General features: G+C 32.9%; 1 protein-coding gene across 2 annotated transcripts in view; it reads left to right on the top strand.

Moving 5' to 3' along the window:
* LOC148941983 (phosphoribosyl pyrophosphate synthase-associated protein 2) overlaps positions 1–16,218 on the top strand; it is an 89,861-nt gene that overhangs the window by 46,891 nt on the left and 26,752 nt on the right. Inside the window, exon 3 of one of the 2 annotated variants that reach the window (XM_089103574.1) lies at positions 15,001–15,101. In XM_089103574.1, coding sequence (XP_088959700.1) covers positions 15,001–15,101 — 101 coding nt within the window. Of the gene's footprint in view, positions 1–15,000; positions 15,111–16,218 lie in introns of both variants that reach the window. The other variant, XM_089103573.1, reaches the window with a different exon arrangement.

The following is a 16,218-nucleotide window of genomic DNA, read 5'->3' as shown; positions in this document are numbered from 1 at the left end:
AGAGAGAGTTTTTCATCTATTCAAATGAATAAAAACTGAATATTATTTCCAATGGAAATTTTTTCCTTGGAAATTTTTTGTGAATTTTTTTCACGTAAAAGTAAAAAGCGACACTGTAAATTTTAAAAGAGCTTAAATTTACTCTGAAATTTGAGGGACCAATGACCCCATTAACTCCTCAGGTAATGTGAATTCGCACGAAACGTCTGAATTTTAGATGCCAGTTGTGGCGCAAAACCCCTCGTCCTGCCACAAGTTCAAGCTAAGGTTTACGGAATGGGATGTAAAACTTTAAAGTGTATAATTTTCAGACTTCAATCTCTTGACATTTGTACACTCTGTATGCTCGAACGATACAGTTCTATTCTTTAGGGAGAGAGAGTTTTTCATCTATTCAAATGAATAAAAACTGAATATTATTTCCAATGGAAATTTTTTCCTTGGAAATTTTTTGTGAATTTTTTTCACGTAAAAGTAAAAAGCGACACTGTAAATTTTAAAAGAGCTTAAATTTACTCTGAAATTTGAGGGACCAATGACCCCATTAACTCCTCAGGTAATGTGAATTCGCACGAAACGTCTGAATTTTAGATGCCAGTTGTAGCGCAAAACCCCTCGTCCTGCCACAAGTTCAAGCTAAAGTTTACGGAATGGGATGTAAAACTTTGAAGTGTATAATTTTCAGACTTCAGTCTCTTGACATTTGTACACTCTGTATGCTCGAACGATACAGTTCTATTCTTTAGGGAGAGAAAGTTTTCCATCTATTCAAATGAATAAAAACTGAATATTATTTCCAATGGAATTTTTTACGTGGAATTTTTTTTTTGAATTTTCTCACATAAAAGTAAAAAGCGACACTGTAAATTTTAAAAGAGCTTAAATTTACTCTGAAATATAAGGGACCGATGACCCCATTAACTCCTCAGGTAATGTGAATTCGCACGAAACGTCTGAATTTTAGATGCCAGTTGAGGCGCAAAACCCCTCGTCCTGCCACAAGTTCAAGCTAAAGTTTACGGAATGGGATGTAAAACTTTGAAGTGTATAATTTTCAGACTTCAATCTCTTGACATGTTTACACTCTGTATGCTCGAACGATACAGTTCTATTCTATAGGGAGAGAGAGTTTTCCATCTATTCAAATGAATAAAAACTGAATATTTTTTCTAACGGAATTTTTTCCGTGGAATTTTTTTCACGTTAAAGTAAAAAGCGACACTGTAAATTTGAAAAGAGCATAAATTTACTCTGAAATATAAGGGACCGATGACCCCATTAACTCCTCAGGTAATGTGAATTCGCACGCAATGTCTGAATTTTAGATGCCAGTTGAGGCGTAAAACCCCTCGTCCTACCACAAGTTCAAGCTAAAGTTTACGGAATGAGATGTAAAACTTTAGTGTATAATTTTCAGACTTCAATCTCTTGACATTTGTACACTCTTTATGCTCGAACGATACATTTTTATTCTTTAGGGAGAGAGAGTTTTCCATCTATTAAAATAAATAAAAACTTAATATTATTTCAATTGTATTTTTTTTCCTTGTATTTTTTTTGTGAATTTTTTTCACGTAAAAGTAAAAAGCGACACTGTAAATTTTAAAAGAGCATAAATTTTGCTCTGAAATATAAGGGACCGATGACCCCATTAACTCCTCAGGTAATGTGAATTCGCACGAAACGTCTGAATTTTAGATGCCAGTTGTGGCGCAAAACCCCTCGTCCTGCCACAAGTTCAAGCTAAAGTTTACGGAATGGGATGTAAAACTTTAAAGTGTATAATTTTCAGACTTCAATCTCTTGACATTTGTACACTCTGTATGCTCGAACGATACAGTTCTATTCTATAGGGAGAGAGAGTTTTCCATCTATTCAAATGAATAAAAACGGAATATTTTTTCAATTGTAATTTTTTTCCTTGTAATTTTTTTCACGTTAAAGTAAAAAGCGACACTATAAATTTGAAAAGAGCATAAATTTACTCTGAAATATAAGGGACCGATGACCCCATTAACTCCTCAGGTAATGTGAATTCGCACGCAATGTCTGAATTTTAGATGCCAGTTGATGCGCAAAACCCCTCGTCCTACCACAAGTTCAAGCTAAAGTTTACGGAATGGGATGTAAAACTTTAGTGTATAATTTTCAGACTTCAATCTCTTGACATTTGTACATTCGTTATGCTCGAACGATACAGTTTTATTCTTTAGGGAGAGAGAGTTTTCCATCCATTCAAATAAATAAATACTGAATATTATTTCCATTGTAATTTTTTTCATTTTAATTTTTTTGTTTTTTTTTTTCAGGTAAAAGTAAATAAGCGACACTGTAAATTTTAAAAGAGCATAAATTTACTCTGAAATATAAGGGACCGATGACCCCATTAACTCCTCAGGTAATGTGAATTTGCACGAAACGTCTGAATTTTAGATGCCAGTTGTGGCGCAAAACCCCTCGTCCTGCCACAAGTTCAAGCTAAAGTTTACGGAATGGGATGTAAAACTTTAAAGTGTATAATTTTCAGACTTCAATCTCTTGACATTTGTACACTCTTTATGCTCGAACGATACAGTTTTATTCTTTAGGGAGAGAGAGTTTTCAATCTATTCAAATAAATAAAAACTGATTATTATTTCAAATGGAATTTTTTTCCTTGGATTTTTTTGTGAATTTTTTTCACGTAAAAGTAAAAAGCGACACTGTAAATTTTAAAAGAGCATAAATTTACTCTGAAATATAAGGGACCGATGACCCCATTAACTCCTCAGGTAATGTGAATTCGCACGAAACGTCTGAATTTTAGATGCCAGTTGTGGCGCAAAACCCCTCGTCCTGCCACAAGTTCAAGCTAAAGTTTACGGAATGGGATGTAAAACTTTAAAGTGTATAATTTTCAGACTTCAATCTCTTGACATTTGTACACTCTGTATGCTCGAACGATACGGTTCTATTCTTTAGGGAGAGAGAGTTTTCCATCTATTCAAATAAATAAAAACTTAATATTATTTCCATTGTATTTTTTTTCTTCGTAATTTTTTTGTGAATTTTTTTCATGTAAAAGTAAAAAAGCGACACTGTAAATTTTAAAAGAGCATAAATTTACTCTGACATATAAGGGACCGATGACCCCATTAACTCCTCTGGTAATGTGAATTCGCACGCAATGTCTGAATATTAGATGCCAGTTGAGGCGCAAAACCCCTCGTCCTACCACAAGTTCAAGCTAAAGTTTACGGAATGGGATGTAAAACTTTAGTGTATAATTTTCAGACTTCAATCTCCAGACATTTGTACACTCTTTATGCTCGAACGATACAGTTTTATTCTTTAGGGAGAGAGAGTTTTCCATCAATTCAAATAAATAAAAACTGAATATTATTTCAAATGTAATTTTTTTCCTTGGAATTTTTTTGTGAATTTTTTTCAATTAAATGTGAAAAAGCGACACTGTAAATTTTAAAAGAGCATAAATTTACTCTGAAATATAAGGGACCGATGACCCCATTAACTCCTTAGGTAATGTGAATTTGCACGAAACGTCTGAATTTTAGATGCCAGATGAGGCGCAAAACCCCTCGTCCGGCCACAAGTTCAAGCTAAAGTTTACGGAATGGGATGTAAAACTTTAAAGTGAATAATTTTCAGACTTCAATCTCTTGACATTTGTACACTCTTTATGCTCGAACGATACAGTTTTATTCTTTAGGGAGAGAGAGTTTTCCATCTACTCAAATAAATAAATGCTGAATATTATTTCCATTGGAATTTTTTTCCTTGTAATTTTTTTTTGATTTTTTTTCACGTAAAAGTAAAAAGCGACACTGTAAATTTTAAAAAAGCTTAAATTTACTCTGAAATATAAGGGACCGATGACCCCATTAACTCCTCAGGTAATGTGAATTCGCACGATACGTCTGAATTTTAGATGCCAGTTGTGGCGCAAAACCCCTCGTCCTGCCACAAGTTTAAGCTAAAGTTTACGGAATGGGATGTAAAACTTTAAAGTGTATAATTTTCAAACTTCAATCTCTTGACATTTGTACACTCTTTATGCTCGAACGATACAGTTTTATTCTTTTGGGAGAGAGATTTTTCAATCTATTAAAATAAATAAAAACTGAGTATTATTTCCAATGGATTTTTTTTGTGAATTTTTTTCACGTAAAAGTAAAAAGCGACACTGTAAATTTTAAAAGAGCATAAATTTACTCTGAAATATAAGGGACCGATGACCCCATTAACTCAGGTAATGTGAATTCGCACGAAACGTCTGAATTTTAGATGCCAGTTGTGGCGCAAATCCCCTCGTCCTGCCACAAGTTCAAGCTAAAGTTTACGGAATGGGATGTAAAACTTTAAAGTGTATAATTTTCAGACTTCAATCTCTTGACATGTGTACACTCTGTATGCTCGAACGATACAGTTCTATTCTTTAGGGAGAGAGAGTTTTCCATCTATTCAAATGAATAAAAACGGAATATTTTTTCCAATGAAATTTTTTTCCTTGTAATTTTTTTCACGTTAAAGTAAAAAGCGACACTATAAATTTGAAAAGAGCATAAATTTACTCTGAAATATAAGGGACCGATGACCCCATTAACTCCTCAGGTAATGTGAATTCGCACGCAATGTCTGAATTTTAGATGCCAGTTGAGGTGCAAAACCCCTCGTCCTACCACAAGTTGAAGCTAAAGTTTACGGAATGGGATGTAAAACTTTAGTGTATAATTTTCAGACTTCAATCTCTTGACATTTGTACACTCTTTGTGCTCGAACGATACAGTTTTATTCTTTAGGGAGAGATAGTTTTCCATCTATTAAAATAAATAAAAACTTAATATTATTTCAAATTTAATTTTTTTCCTTTGAATTTTTTTGTGAATTTTTTTCACTTAAATTTAAAAAAGCGACACTGTAAATTTTAAAAGAGCACAAATTTACTCTGAAATATAAGGGACCGAATACCCCATTAACTCCTCAGGTAATGTGAATTTGCACGAAACGTCTGAATTTTAGATGCCAGTTGTGGCGCAAAACCCCTCGTCCTGCCACAAGTTCAAGCTAAAGTTTACGGAATGGGATGTAAAACTTTAAAGTGAATAATTTTCAGACTTCAATCTCTTGACATTTGTACACTCTTTATGCTCGAACGATACAGTTTTATTCTTTAGGGAGAGAGAGTTTTCCATCTACTCAAATAAATAAATGCTGAATATTATTTCCAATGGAATTTTTTTCATTGTATTTTTTTTTTGATTTTTTTTCACTTAAAAGTAAAAAGCGACACTGTAAATTTGAAAAAAGCATAAATTTACTCTGAAATATAAGGGACCGATGACCCCATTAACTCCTCAGGTAATGTGAATTCGCACGAAACGTCTGAATTTTAGATGCCAGTTGTGGCGCAAAACCCCTCGTCCTGCCACAAGTTTAAGCTAAAGTTTACGGAATGGGATGTAAAACTTTAAAGTGTATAATTTTCAAACTTCAATCTCTTGACATTTGTACACTCTTTATGCTCGAACGATACAGTTTTATTCTTTAGGGAGAGAGAGTTTTCAATCTATTCAAATAAATAAAAACTGAGTATTATTTCCAATGGAATTTTTTTTTTAATTTTTTTCACTTAAAATTAAAAAGCGACACTGTAAATTTTAAAAGAGCATAAATTTACTCTGAAATATAAGGGACCGATGACCCCATTAACTCAGGTAATGTGAATTCGCACGAAACGTCTGAATTTTAGATGCCAGTTGTGGCGCAAAACCCCTCGTCCTGCCACAAGTTCAAGCTAAAGTTTACGGAATGGGATGTAAAACTTTAAAGTGTATAATTTTCAGACTTCAATCTCTTGACATGTGTACACTCTGTATGCTCGAACGATACAGTTCTATTCTTTAGGGAGAGAGAGTTTTCCATCTATTCAAATTAATAAAAACGTAATATTATTTCAAATGTAATTTTTTTCCTTTTAATTTTTTTAACTTAAAATTAAAAAGCGACACTGTAAATTTGAAAAGAGCATAAATTTACTCTGAAATATAAGGGACCGATGACCCCATTAACTCCTCAGGTAATGTGAATTCGCACGCAATGTCTGAATTTTAGATGCCAGTTGAGGTGCAAAACCCCTCGTCCTACCACAAGTTGAAGCTAAAGTTTACGGAATGGGATGTAAAACTTTAGTGTATAATTTTCAGACTTCAATCTCTTGACATTTGTACACTCTTTGTGCTCGAACGATACAGTTTTATTCTTTAGGGAGAGAGAGTTTTCCATCTATTCAAATAAATAAAAACTTAATATTATTTCCAATGGAATTTTTTTCCTTTGATTTTTTTTGTGATTTTTTTTCACGTAAAAGTAAAAAAGCGACACTGTAAATTTTAAAAGAGCACAAATTTACTCTGAAATATAAGGGACCGAATACCCCATTAACTCCTCAGGTAATGTGAATTTGCACGAAACGTCTGAATTTTAGATGCCAGTTGTGGCGCAAAACCCCTCGTCCTGCCACAAGTTCAAGCTAAAGTTTACGGAATGGGATGTAAAACTTTAAAGTGAATAATTTTCAGACTTCAATCTCTTGACATTTGTACACTCTTTATGCTCGAACGATACAGTTTTATTCTTTAGGAAGAGAGAGTTTTCCATCTACTCAAATAAATAAAAGCTTAATATTATTTCAATTGTAATTTTTTTCCTTGTATTTTTTTTGTTAATTTTTTTCACTAAAAATTAAAAAGCGACACTGTAAATTTGAAAAGAGCATAAATTTACTCTGAAATATAAGGGACCGATGACCCCATTAACTCCTCAGGTAATGTGAATTCGCACGAAACGTCTGAATTTTAGATGCCAGTTGTGGCGCAAAACCCCTCGTCCTGCCACAAGTTCAAGCTAAAGTTTACGGAATGGGATGTAAAACTTTAAAGTGTATAATTTTCAGACTTCAATCTCTTGACATTTGTACACTCTGTATGCTCGAACGATACAGTTCTATTCTATAGGGAGGGAGAGTTTTCCATCTATTCAAATGAATAAAAACGGAATATTATTTCCAATGAAATTTTTTTCCTTTGAATTTTTTCACTTTAAAGTAAAAAGCGACACTATAAATTTGAAAAGAGCATAAATTTACTCTGAAATATAAGCGACCGATGACCCCATTAACTCCTCAGGTAATGTGAATTCGCACGCAATGTCTGAATTTTAGATGCCAGTTGAGGCGCAAAACCCCTCGTCCTACCACAAGTTCAAGCTAAAGTTTACGGACTGGGATGTAAAACTTTAGTGTATAATTTTCAGACTTCAATCTCTTGACATTTGTACACTCTTTATGCTCGAACGATACATTTTTATTCTTTAGGGAGAGAGAGTTTTCCATCTATTAAAATAAATAAAAACTTAATATTATTTCCATTGGAATTTTTTTCCTTGGAATTTTTTTGTTATTTTTTTTTACGTAAAAGTAAAAAAGCGACACTGTAAATTTTAAAAGAGCATAAATTTACTCTGAAATATAAGGGACCGAATACCCCATTAACTCCTCAGGTAATGTGAATTTGCACGAAACGTCTGAATTTTAGATGCCAGTTGAGGCGCAAAACCCCTCGTCCTGCCACAAGTTCAAGCTAAAGTTTACGGAATGGGATGTAAAACTTTAAAGTGTATAATTTTCAGACTTCGATCTCTTGACATTTGTACACTCTGTATGCTCGAACGATACAGTTATATTCTTTAGGGAGAGAGAGTTTCTGTCTATTCAAATGAATAAAAACTGAATATTATTTTCAATGGATTTTTTTTCCTTGGAATTTTTTTTTGAATTTTTTTCACGTAAAAGTAAAAAGCGACACTGTAAATTTTAAAAGAGCTTAAATTTACTCTGAAGTATAAGGGACCAATGACCCCATTAACTCCTCTGGTTATGTGAATTCGCACGAAACGTCTGAATTTTAGATGCCAGTTGAGGCGCAAAACCCCTCGTCCTGCCACAAGTTCAAGCTAAAGTTTACGGAATGGGATGTAAAACTTTAAAGTGTATAATTTTCAGACTTCAAGCTCTTGACATTTGTACACTCTGTATGCTCGAACGATACAGTTCTATTCTTTAGGGAGAGAAAGTTTTCCATCTATTCAAATGAATAAAAACTGAATATTATTTCCAATGGAATTTTTTTATTTGGAATTTTTTGGTGTATTTTTTTCACGTAAAAGTAAAAATGCGACACTGTAAATTTTAAAAGAGCATAAATTTACTCTGACATATAAGGGACCGATGACCCGATTAACTCCTCAGGTAATGTGAATTCGCACGCAATGTCTGAATATTAGATGCCAGTTGAGGCGCAAAACCCCTCGTCCTACCACAAGTTCAAGCTAAAGTTTACGGACTGGGATGTAAAACTTTAGTGTATAATTTTCAGACTTCAATCTCTTGACATTTGTACACTCTTTATGCTCGAACGATACAGTTTTATTCTTTAGGGAGAGAGAGTTTTCCATCCATTCAAATAAATAAAAACTGAATATTATTTCCAATGTAATTTTTTTCATTAAATTTTTTTTGTGAATTTTTTTCACTTAAATGTGAAAAAGCGACACTGTAAATTTTAAAAGAGCATAAATTTACTCTGAAATATAAGGGACCGATGACCCCATTAACTCCTTAGGTAATGTGAATTTGCACGAAACGTCTGAATTTTAGATGCCAGTTGAGGCGCAAAACCCCTCGTCCTGCCACAAGTTCAAGCTAAAGTTTACGGAATGGGATGTAAAACTTTAAAGTGAATAATTTTCAGACTTCAATCTCTTGACATTTGTACACTCTTTATGCTCGAACGATACAGTTTTATTCTTTAGGAAGAGAGAGTTTTCCATCTATTCAAATAAATAAAAACTGAATATTATTTCCAATGGAATTTTTTTCCTTGGAATTTTTTTGTGAATTTTTTTCACGTAAAAGTAAAAAGTGACACTGTAAATTTGAAAAGAGCATAAATTTACTCTGAAATATAAGGGACCGATGACCCCATTAACTCCTCAGGTAATGTGAATTCGCACGAAACGTCTGAATTTTAGATGCCAGTTGTGGCGCAAAACCCCTCGTCCTGCCACAAGTTCAAGCTAAAGTTTACGGAATGGGATGTAAAACTTTAAAGTGTATAATTTTCAGACTTCAATCTTTTGACATTTGTACATTCGTTGTGCTCGAACGATACATTTTTATTCTTTAGGGAGAGAGAGTTTTCAATCCATTCAAATAAATAAATACTGAATATTATTTCAAATGGAATTTTTTTCATTTGAATTTTTTTGTGAATTTTTTTCAATTAAAAGTAAAAAGCGACAGTGTAAATTTTAAAAGAGCATAAATTTACTCTGAAATATAAGGGACCGATGACCCCATTAACTCCTCAGGTAATGTGAATTCGCACGAAATGTCTGAATTTTAGATGGCAGTTGTGGCGCAAAACCCCTCGTCCTGCCACAAGTTCAAGCTAAAGTTTACGGAATGGGATGTAAAACTTTAAAGTGTATAATTTTCAGACTTCAATCTCTTGACATTTGTACACTCTGTATGCTCGAACGATACGGTTTTATTCTTTAGGGAGAGAGAGTTTTCCATCTATTCAAATAAATAAAAACTGAATATTATTTCCAATGGAATTTTTTTCCTCTGAATTTTTTTGTGAATTTTTTTCATGTAAAAGTAAAAAAGCGACACTGTAAATTTTAAAAGAGCATAAATTTACTCTGACATATAAGGGACCGATGACCCCATTAACTCCTCTGGTAATGTGAATTTGCACGCAATGTCTGAATATTAGATGCCAGTTGAGGCGCAAAACCCCTCGTCCTACCACAAGTTCAAGCTAAAGTTTACGGACTGGGATGTAAAACTTTAGTGTATAATTTTCAGACTTCAATCTCTTGACATTTGTACATTCGTTATGCTCGAACGATACATTTTTATTCTTTAGGGAGAGAGAGTTTTCCATCTATTCAAATAAATAAATACTGAATATTATTTCCAATGGAATTTTTTTCCTTGAAATTTTTTTTGTGAATTTTTTTCACGTAAATGTGAAAAAGCGACACTGTAAATTTTAAAAGAGCATAAATTTACTCTGAAATATAAGGGACTGATGACCCCATTAACTCCTTAGGTAATGTGAATTTGCACGAAACGTCTGAATTTTAGATGCCAGTTGAGGCGCAAAACCCCTCGTCCTGCCACAAGTTCAAGCTAAAGTTTACGGAATGGGATGTAAAACTTTAAAGTGAATAATTTTCAGACTTCAATCTCTTGACATTTGTACACTCTTTATGCTCGAACGATACAGTTTTATTCTTTAGGGAGAGAGAGTTTTCCATCTACTCAAATAAATAAAAGCTGAATATTATTTCCAATGGAATTTTTTTCCTTGGAATTTTTTTGTGAATTTTTTTCAAGTAAAAGTAAAAAGCGACACTGTAAATTTGAAAAGAGCATAAATTTACTCTGAAATATAAGGGACCGATGACCCCATTAACTCCTCAGGTAATGTGAATTCGCACGAAACGTCTGAATTTTAGATGCCAGTTGTGGCGCAAAACCCCTCGTCCTGCCACAAGTTCAAGCTAAAGTTTACGGAATGGGATGTAAAACTTTAAAGTGTATAATTTTCAGACTTCAATCTCTTGACATTTGTACACTCTTTATGCTCGAACGATACAGTTTTATTCTTTAGGGAGAGAGAGTTTTACATCTATACAAATAAATAAAAAATGATTATTTTTTCAATTGTATTTTTTTTCCTTGTATTTTTTTTGTTAATTTTTTTCACTAAAATTTAAAAAGCGACACTGTAAATTTTAAAAGAGCATAAATTTACTCTGAAATATAAGGGACCGATGACCCCATTAACTCCTCAGGTAATGTGAATTCGCACGAAATGTCTGAATTTTAGATGGCAGTTGTGGCGCAAAACCCCTCGTCCTGCCACAAGTTCAAGCTAAAGTTTACGGAATGGGATGTAAAACTTTAAAGTGTATAATTTTCAGACTTCAATCTCTTGACATGTGTACACTCTGTATGCTCGAACGATACAGTTCTATTCTTTAGGTAGAGAGATTTTTCAATCTATTAAAATTAATAAAAACTGAATATTATTTCCAATGAAATTTTTTTCGTTGGATTTTTTTTCACGAAAAAGTAAAACGCGACACTGTAAATTTGAAAAGAGCATAAATTTACTCTGAAATATAAGCGACCGATGACCCCATTAACTCCTCAGGTAATGTGAATTCGCACGCAATGTCTGATTTTTAGATGCCAGTTGAGGCGCAAAATCCCTCGTCCTACCACAAGTTGAAGCTAAAGTTTACGGTATGGGATGTAAAACTTTAGTGTATAATTTTCAGACTTCATTCTCTTGACATTTGTACACTCTTTGTGCTCGAACGATACAGTTTTATTCTTTAGGGAGAGAGAGTTTTCCATCTATTCAAATAAATAAAAACTGAATATTATTTCCAATGGAATTTTTTTCTTTGAAATTTTTTTTTAATTTTTTTGTGAATTTTTTTCACGTAAAAGTAAAAAAGCGACACTGTAAATTTTAAAAGAGCATAAATTTACTCTGAAATATAAGGGACCGAATACCCCATTAACTCCTCAGGTAATGTGAATTTGCACGAAACGTCTGAATTTTAGATGCCAGTTGTGGCGCAAAACCCCTCGTCCTGCCACAAGTTCAAGCTAAAGTTTACGGAATGGCATGTAAAACTTTAAAGTGAATAATTTTCAGACTTCAATCTCTTGACATTTGTACACTCTTTATGCTCGAACGATACAGTTTTATTCTTTAGGAAGAGAGAGTTTTCCATATAATAAAATAAATAAAAACTTAATATTATTTCCATTGTATTTTTTTTCCTTGTAATTTTTTTGTTAATTTTTTTCACGTAAAAGTAAAAAGCGACACTGTAAATTTGAAAAGAGCATAAATTTACTCTGAAATATAAGGGACCGATGACCCCATTAACTCCTCAGGTAATGTGAATTCGCACGAAACGTCTGAATTTTAGATGCCAGTTGTGGCGCAAAACGCCTCGTCCTGCTACAAGTTCAAGCTAAAGTTTACGGAATGGGATGTAAAACTTTAAAGTGTTTAATTTTCAGACTTCAATCTCTTGACATTTGTACACTCTTTGTGCTCGAACGATACAGTTTTATTCTTTAGGGAGAGAGAGTTTTCAATCTATTCAAATAAATAAAAACTGAATATTATTTCCAATGGAATTTTTTTCCTTCGAATTTTTTTGTGAATTTTTTTCAAGTAAAAGTAAAAAGCGACAGTGTAAATTTTAAAAGAGCTTAAATTTACTCTGAAATATAAGGGACCGATGACCCCATTAACTCCTCAGGTAATGTGAATTTGCAGGAAACGTCTGAATTTTAGATGCCAGTTGTGGCGCAAAACCCCTCGTCCTGCCACAAGTTCAAGCTAAAGTTTACGGAATGGGATGTAAAACTTTAAAGTGTATAATTTTCAGACTTCAATCTCTTGACATTTTTACACTCTGTATGCTCGAACGATACAGTTCTATTCTTTAGGGAGGGAGAGTTTTCCATCTATTCAAATGAATAAAAACGGAATATTATTTCCAATGGAATTTTTTTCCTTTGAATTTTTTCACGTAAAAGTAAAAAGCGACACTGTAAATTTGAAAAGAGCATAAATTTACTCTGAAATATAAGGGACCGATGACCCCATTAACTCCTCAGGTAATGTGAATTCGCACGCAATATCTGAATTTTAGATGCCAGTTGAGGCGCAAAACCCCTCGTCCTACCACAAGTTCAAGCTAAAGTTTACGGAATGGGATGTAAAACTTTAGTGTATAATTTTAGTGTATAGGGAGAGAGAGTTTTCCATCTATTCAAATGAATAAAAACTGAATATTATTTCCAATGGAATTTTTTTCCTTGGAATAGATTTGTGAATTTTTTTCACGTAAAAGTAAAAAGCGACACTGTAAATTTTAAAAGAGCTTAAATTTACTCTGAAATATAAGGGACCAATGACCCCATTAACTCCTCAGGTAATGTGAATTCGCACGAAATTTTAAATGCCAGTTGTGGCGCAAAACCCCTCGTCCTGCCACAAGTTCAAGCTAAAGTTTACGGAATGGGATGTAAAACTTTAAAGTGTATAATTTTCAGACTTCAATCTCTTGACATTTGTACACTCTGTATGCTCGAACGATACAGTTCTATTCTTTAGGGAGAGAGAGTGTTCCATCTATTCAAATTAATAAAAACTGAATATTATTTCCAATGTAATTTTTTTCCTTTAAATTTTTTGTGACTTTTTTTCACGTAAAAGTAAAAAGCGACACTGTAAATTTTAAAAGAGCTTAAATTTACTCTGAAATATAAGGGACCGATGACCCCATTAACTCCTCAGGTAATGTGAATTCGCAGGAAACGTCTGAATTTTAGATGCCAGTTGAGGCGCAAAACCCCTCGTCCTGCCACAAGTTCAAGCTAAAGTTTACGGACTGGGATGTAAAACTTTAAAGTGTATAATTTTCAGACTTCAATCTCTTGACATTTGTACACTCTGTATGCTCGAACGATACAGTTCTATTCTTTAGGGAGAGAGTTTTCCATCTATTAAAATGAATAAAAACGGAATATTATTTCCAATGGAATTTTTTTCCTTGGAATTTTTTTCACTTAAAATTAAAAAGCGACACTGTAAATTTGAAAAGAGCATAAATTTACTCTGAAATATAAGGGACCGATGACCCCATTAACTCCTCAGGTAATGTGAATTCGCACGCAATGTCTGAATTTTAGATGCCAGTTGAGGCGCAAAACCCCTCGTCCTACCACAAGTTCAAGCTAAAGTTTACGGACTGGGATGTAAAACTTTAGTGTATAATTTTCAGACTTCAATCTCTTGACATTTGTACACTCTTTATGCTCGAACGATACAGTTTTATTCTTTAGGGAGAGAGAGTTTTCCATCTATTCAAATAAATAAAAACTGAATATTATTTCCATTGTAATTTTTTTCCTTGTATTTTTTTTGTGAATTTTTTTCACGTAAAAGTAAAAAGCGACACTGTAAATTTTAAAAGAGCTTAAATTTACTCTGAAATATAAGGGACCAATGACCCCATTAACTCCTCAGGTAATGTGAATTCGCACGAAACGTCTGAATTTTAGATGCCAGTTGTGGCGCAAAACCCCTCGTCCTGCCACAAGTTCAAGCTAAAGTTTACGGAATGGGATGTAAAACTTTAGAGTGTATAATTTTCAGACTTCAATCTCTTGACATTTGTACACTCTTTATGCTCAAACGATACAGTTTTATCCTTTAGGGAGAGAGAGTTTTTCATTTATTCAAATAAATAGAAACTGAATATTATTTCCAATGGAATTTTTCCCTTGGAAATTTTGTTTGTTAATTTTTTTTCACGTAAAAGTAAAAAGCGACGCTGTAATTCGAAAAGAACATAAATTTACTCTTAAATATAAGGGACTGATGACCCCATTAACTCCTCACCTAATGTGAATTTGCACGAAACATCTGAATTTGAGATGCCAGTTGAGGTGGAAAACCCCTGTCCTGGTGCAAATTCACGTAATGTGATGTGAAACCGTAAAGCGTTTGTTCTAAGAATTTGATCTCATGACATATTTGGTCTCTTAAAGCTTCCACCTGTTCAAACAAATTAAAAAAAAATATATCTAGGATATACAGGTACGTGAACATTTGGGGGGGGAGGGGGCTGGATCGTATCCTTCAAAATATCGAGATTTTAAAGATTTTTTTAAATGATTTATAATTCCGTATAATTAGAATATTTTTGGCGTTTACAACCTTTACCTTCATCTGAAACACCCCCAACATCCAAAAAGAGTCCAGCATAAGTGTGTGGCCTACGTGCTACTGGTATAAATATTTATTTCTATTTTTTTTTATTTTTTTTTTGCAGGGATGTCAACAACAATATTATGGAACTGTTGATTATGGCATATGCTTGCAAGACATCATCTGCCAGGAGTATCGTTGGAGTTATCCCTTATTTGCCGTACAGTAAGCAGTGTAAGCTTGGTCGTTTGGGTTTCCTGTTCTTTGGAATTTGGTACCCTTATTAACCTCATTGTTTAAAAGAAATGTACTTAGAATCAAATAAATGGTTGTCAAAAAATGTGTTAATAAAAAAAAATGGACTTAGAATTAGAAACAAAGAACCACCTTCAAGCAAAAAAAAACAACAAAACAACAAAAACGACTAATTCCTACTTTAAATAATTTTCGTCGAAATTTTTCGCCAAAAAACATGTATCCGTGACATAGAAATAGGTCTCATTCTCTCATATATTGATGTATAGAATAAAATAAAATTAATATAGATAAAAATAAATATATAATAAAAAATAAATATAAAATAAATATAAAAAAAATAAATATAAAATAAAAATAAATAGAGAATAAAATTTTAGAAACTATAAAGAAAAAGCGCAAAGAAGAGTGGTACAATCACGGTAGAATAACGCACCACTACCAATTGGCACAGCGTGATTCGTATGAAGCAAAAATTTTAAATTAAGAATTATGATATATCTGAATCAGATATTGGTCTTATTGATATTTTTTTTGCCAGATTCAGGTCGAAATTTTTGTTTAGCAAAAAAATGGCACTGTGCTCTTTCGTGGCAACAACATTGATTTTTCAATTCAAAAGGACACTAGGGCTCTAAATTACCTTTCCAATGAAGCCCTAGGATATCAAATGATATGCTAGAAATTCCTTTAGAATAGTTGACCACTACACTCTGGGTTTCCGTTGAATTTTAGGGTACCTTGCCCCTTTTTAAGACTTGTTTCGTTTTTTTTTCAAAATTGAGCCATTTTCTTATTCTAAAAGTCCTGATAAGTAATTGTAATCTTATTACATTTTACATATTCGAAAATATCATAAAGATTAGATTTTTTTTTTATGTATATGCTGTAATTAAACTTCTCTTTCTTCAGTTACTACTGTCAACATTTACATTTTTACTTTTTTTTCATGGATAGTTTTATGAATTTTTAAAGCAAAATCTAAAAATCTGTGTTTTTGATTTGAGATAAAAAACGAATTATAATGTGCATGGGTGGGGAGATGGCTATCTTCCAATCGCCATTGGTCCTTAAAGAAAACAGTAAA

Source organism: Artemia sp. Qi Xiang Cuo, chromosome 17, assembly GCF_049724085.1.
Source record: "Artemia sp. Qi Xiang Cuo chromosome 17, ASM4972408v1, whole genome shotgun sequence".
Classification (NCBI taxonomy): Eukaryota; Metazoa; Arthropoda; class Branchiopoda; order Anostraca; family Artemiidae; genus Artemia; species Artemia sp. Qi Xiang Cuo.
Note: the sequence above shows the minus strand (reverse complement) of the source record. Positions and strands in the feature narration are given on the sequence as shown.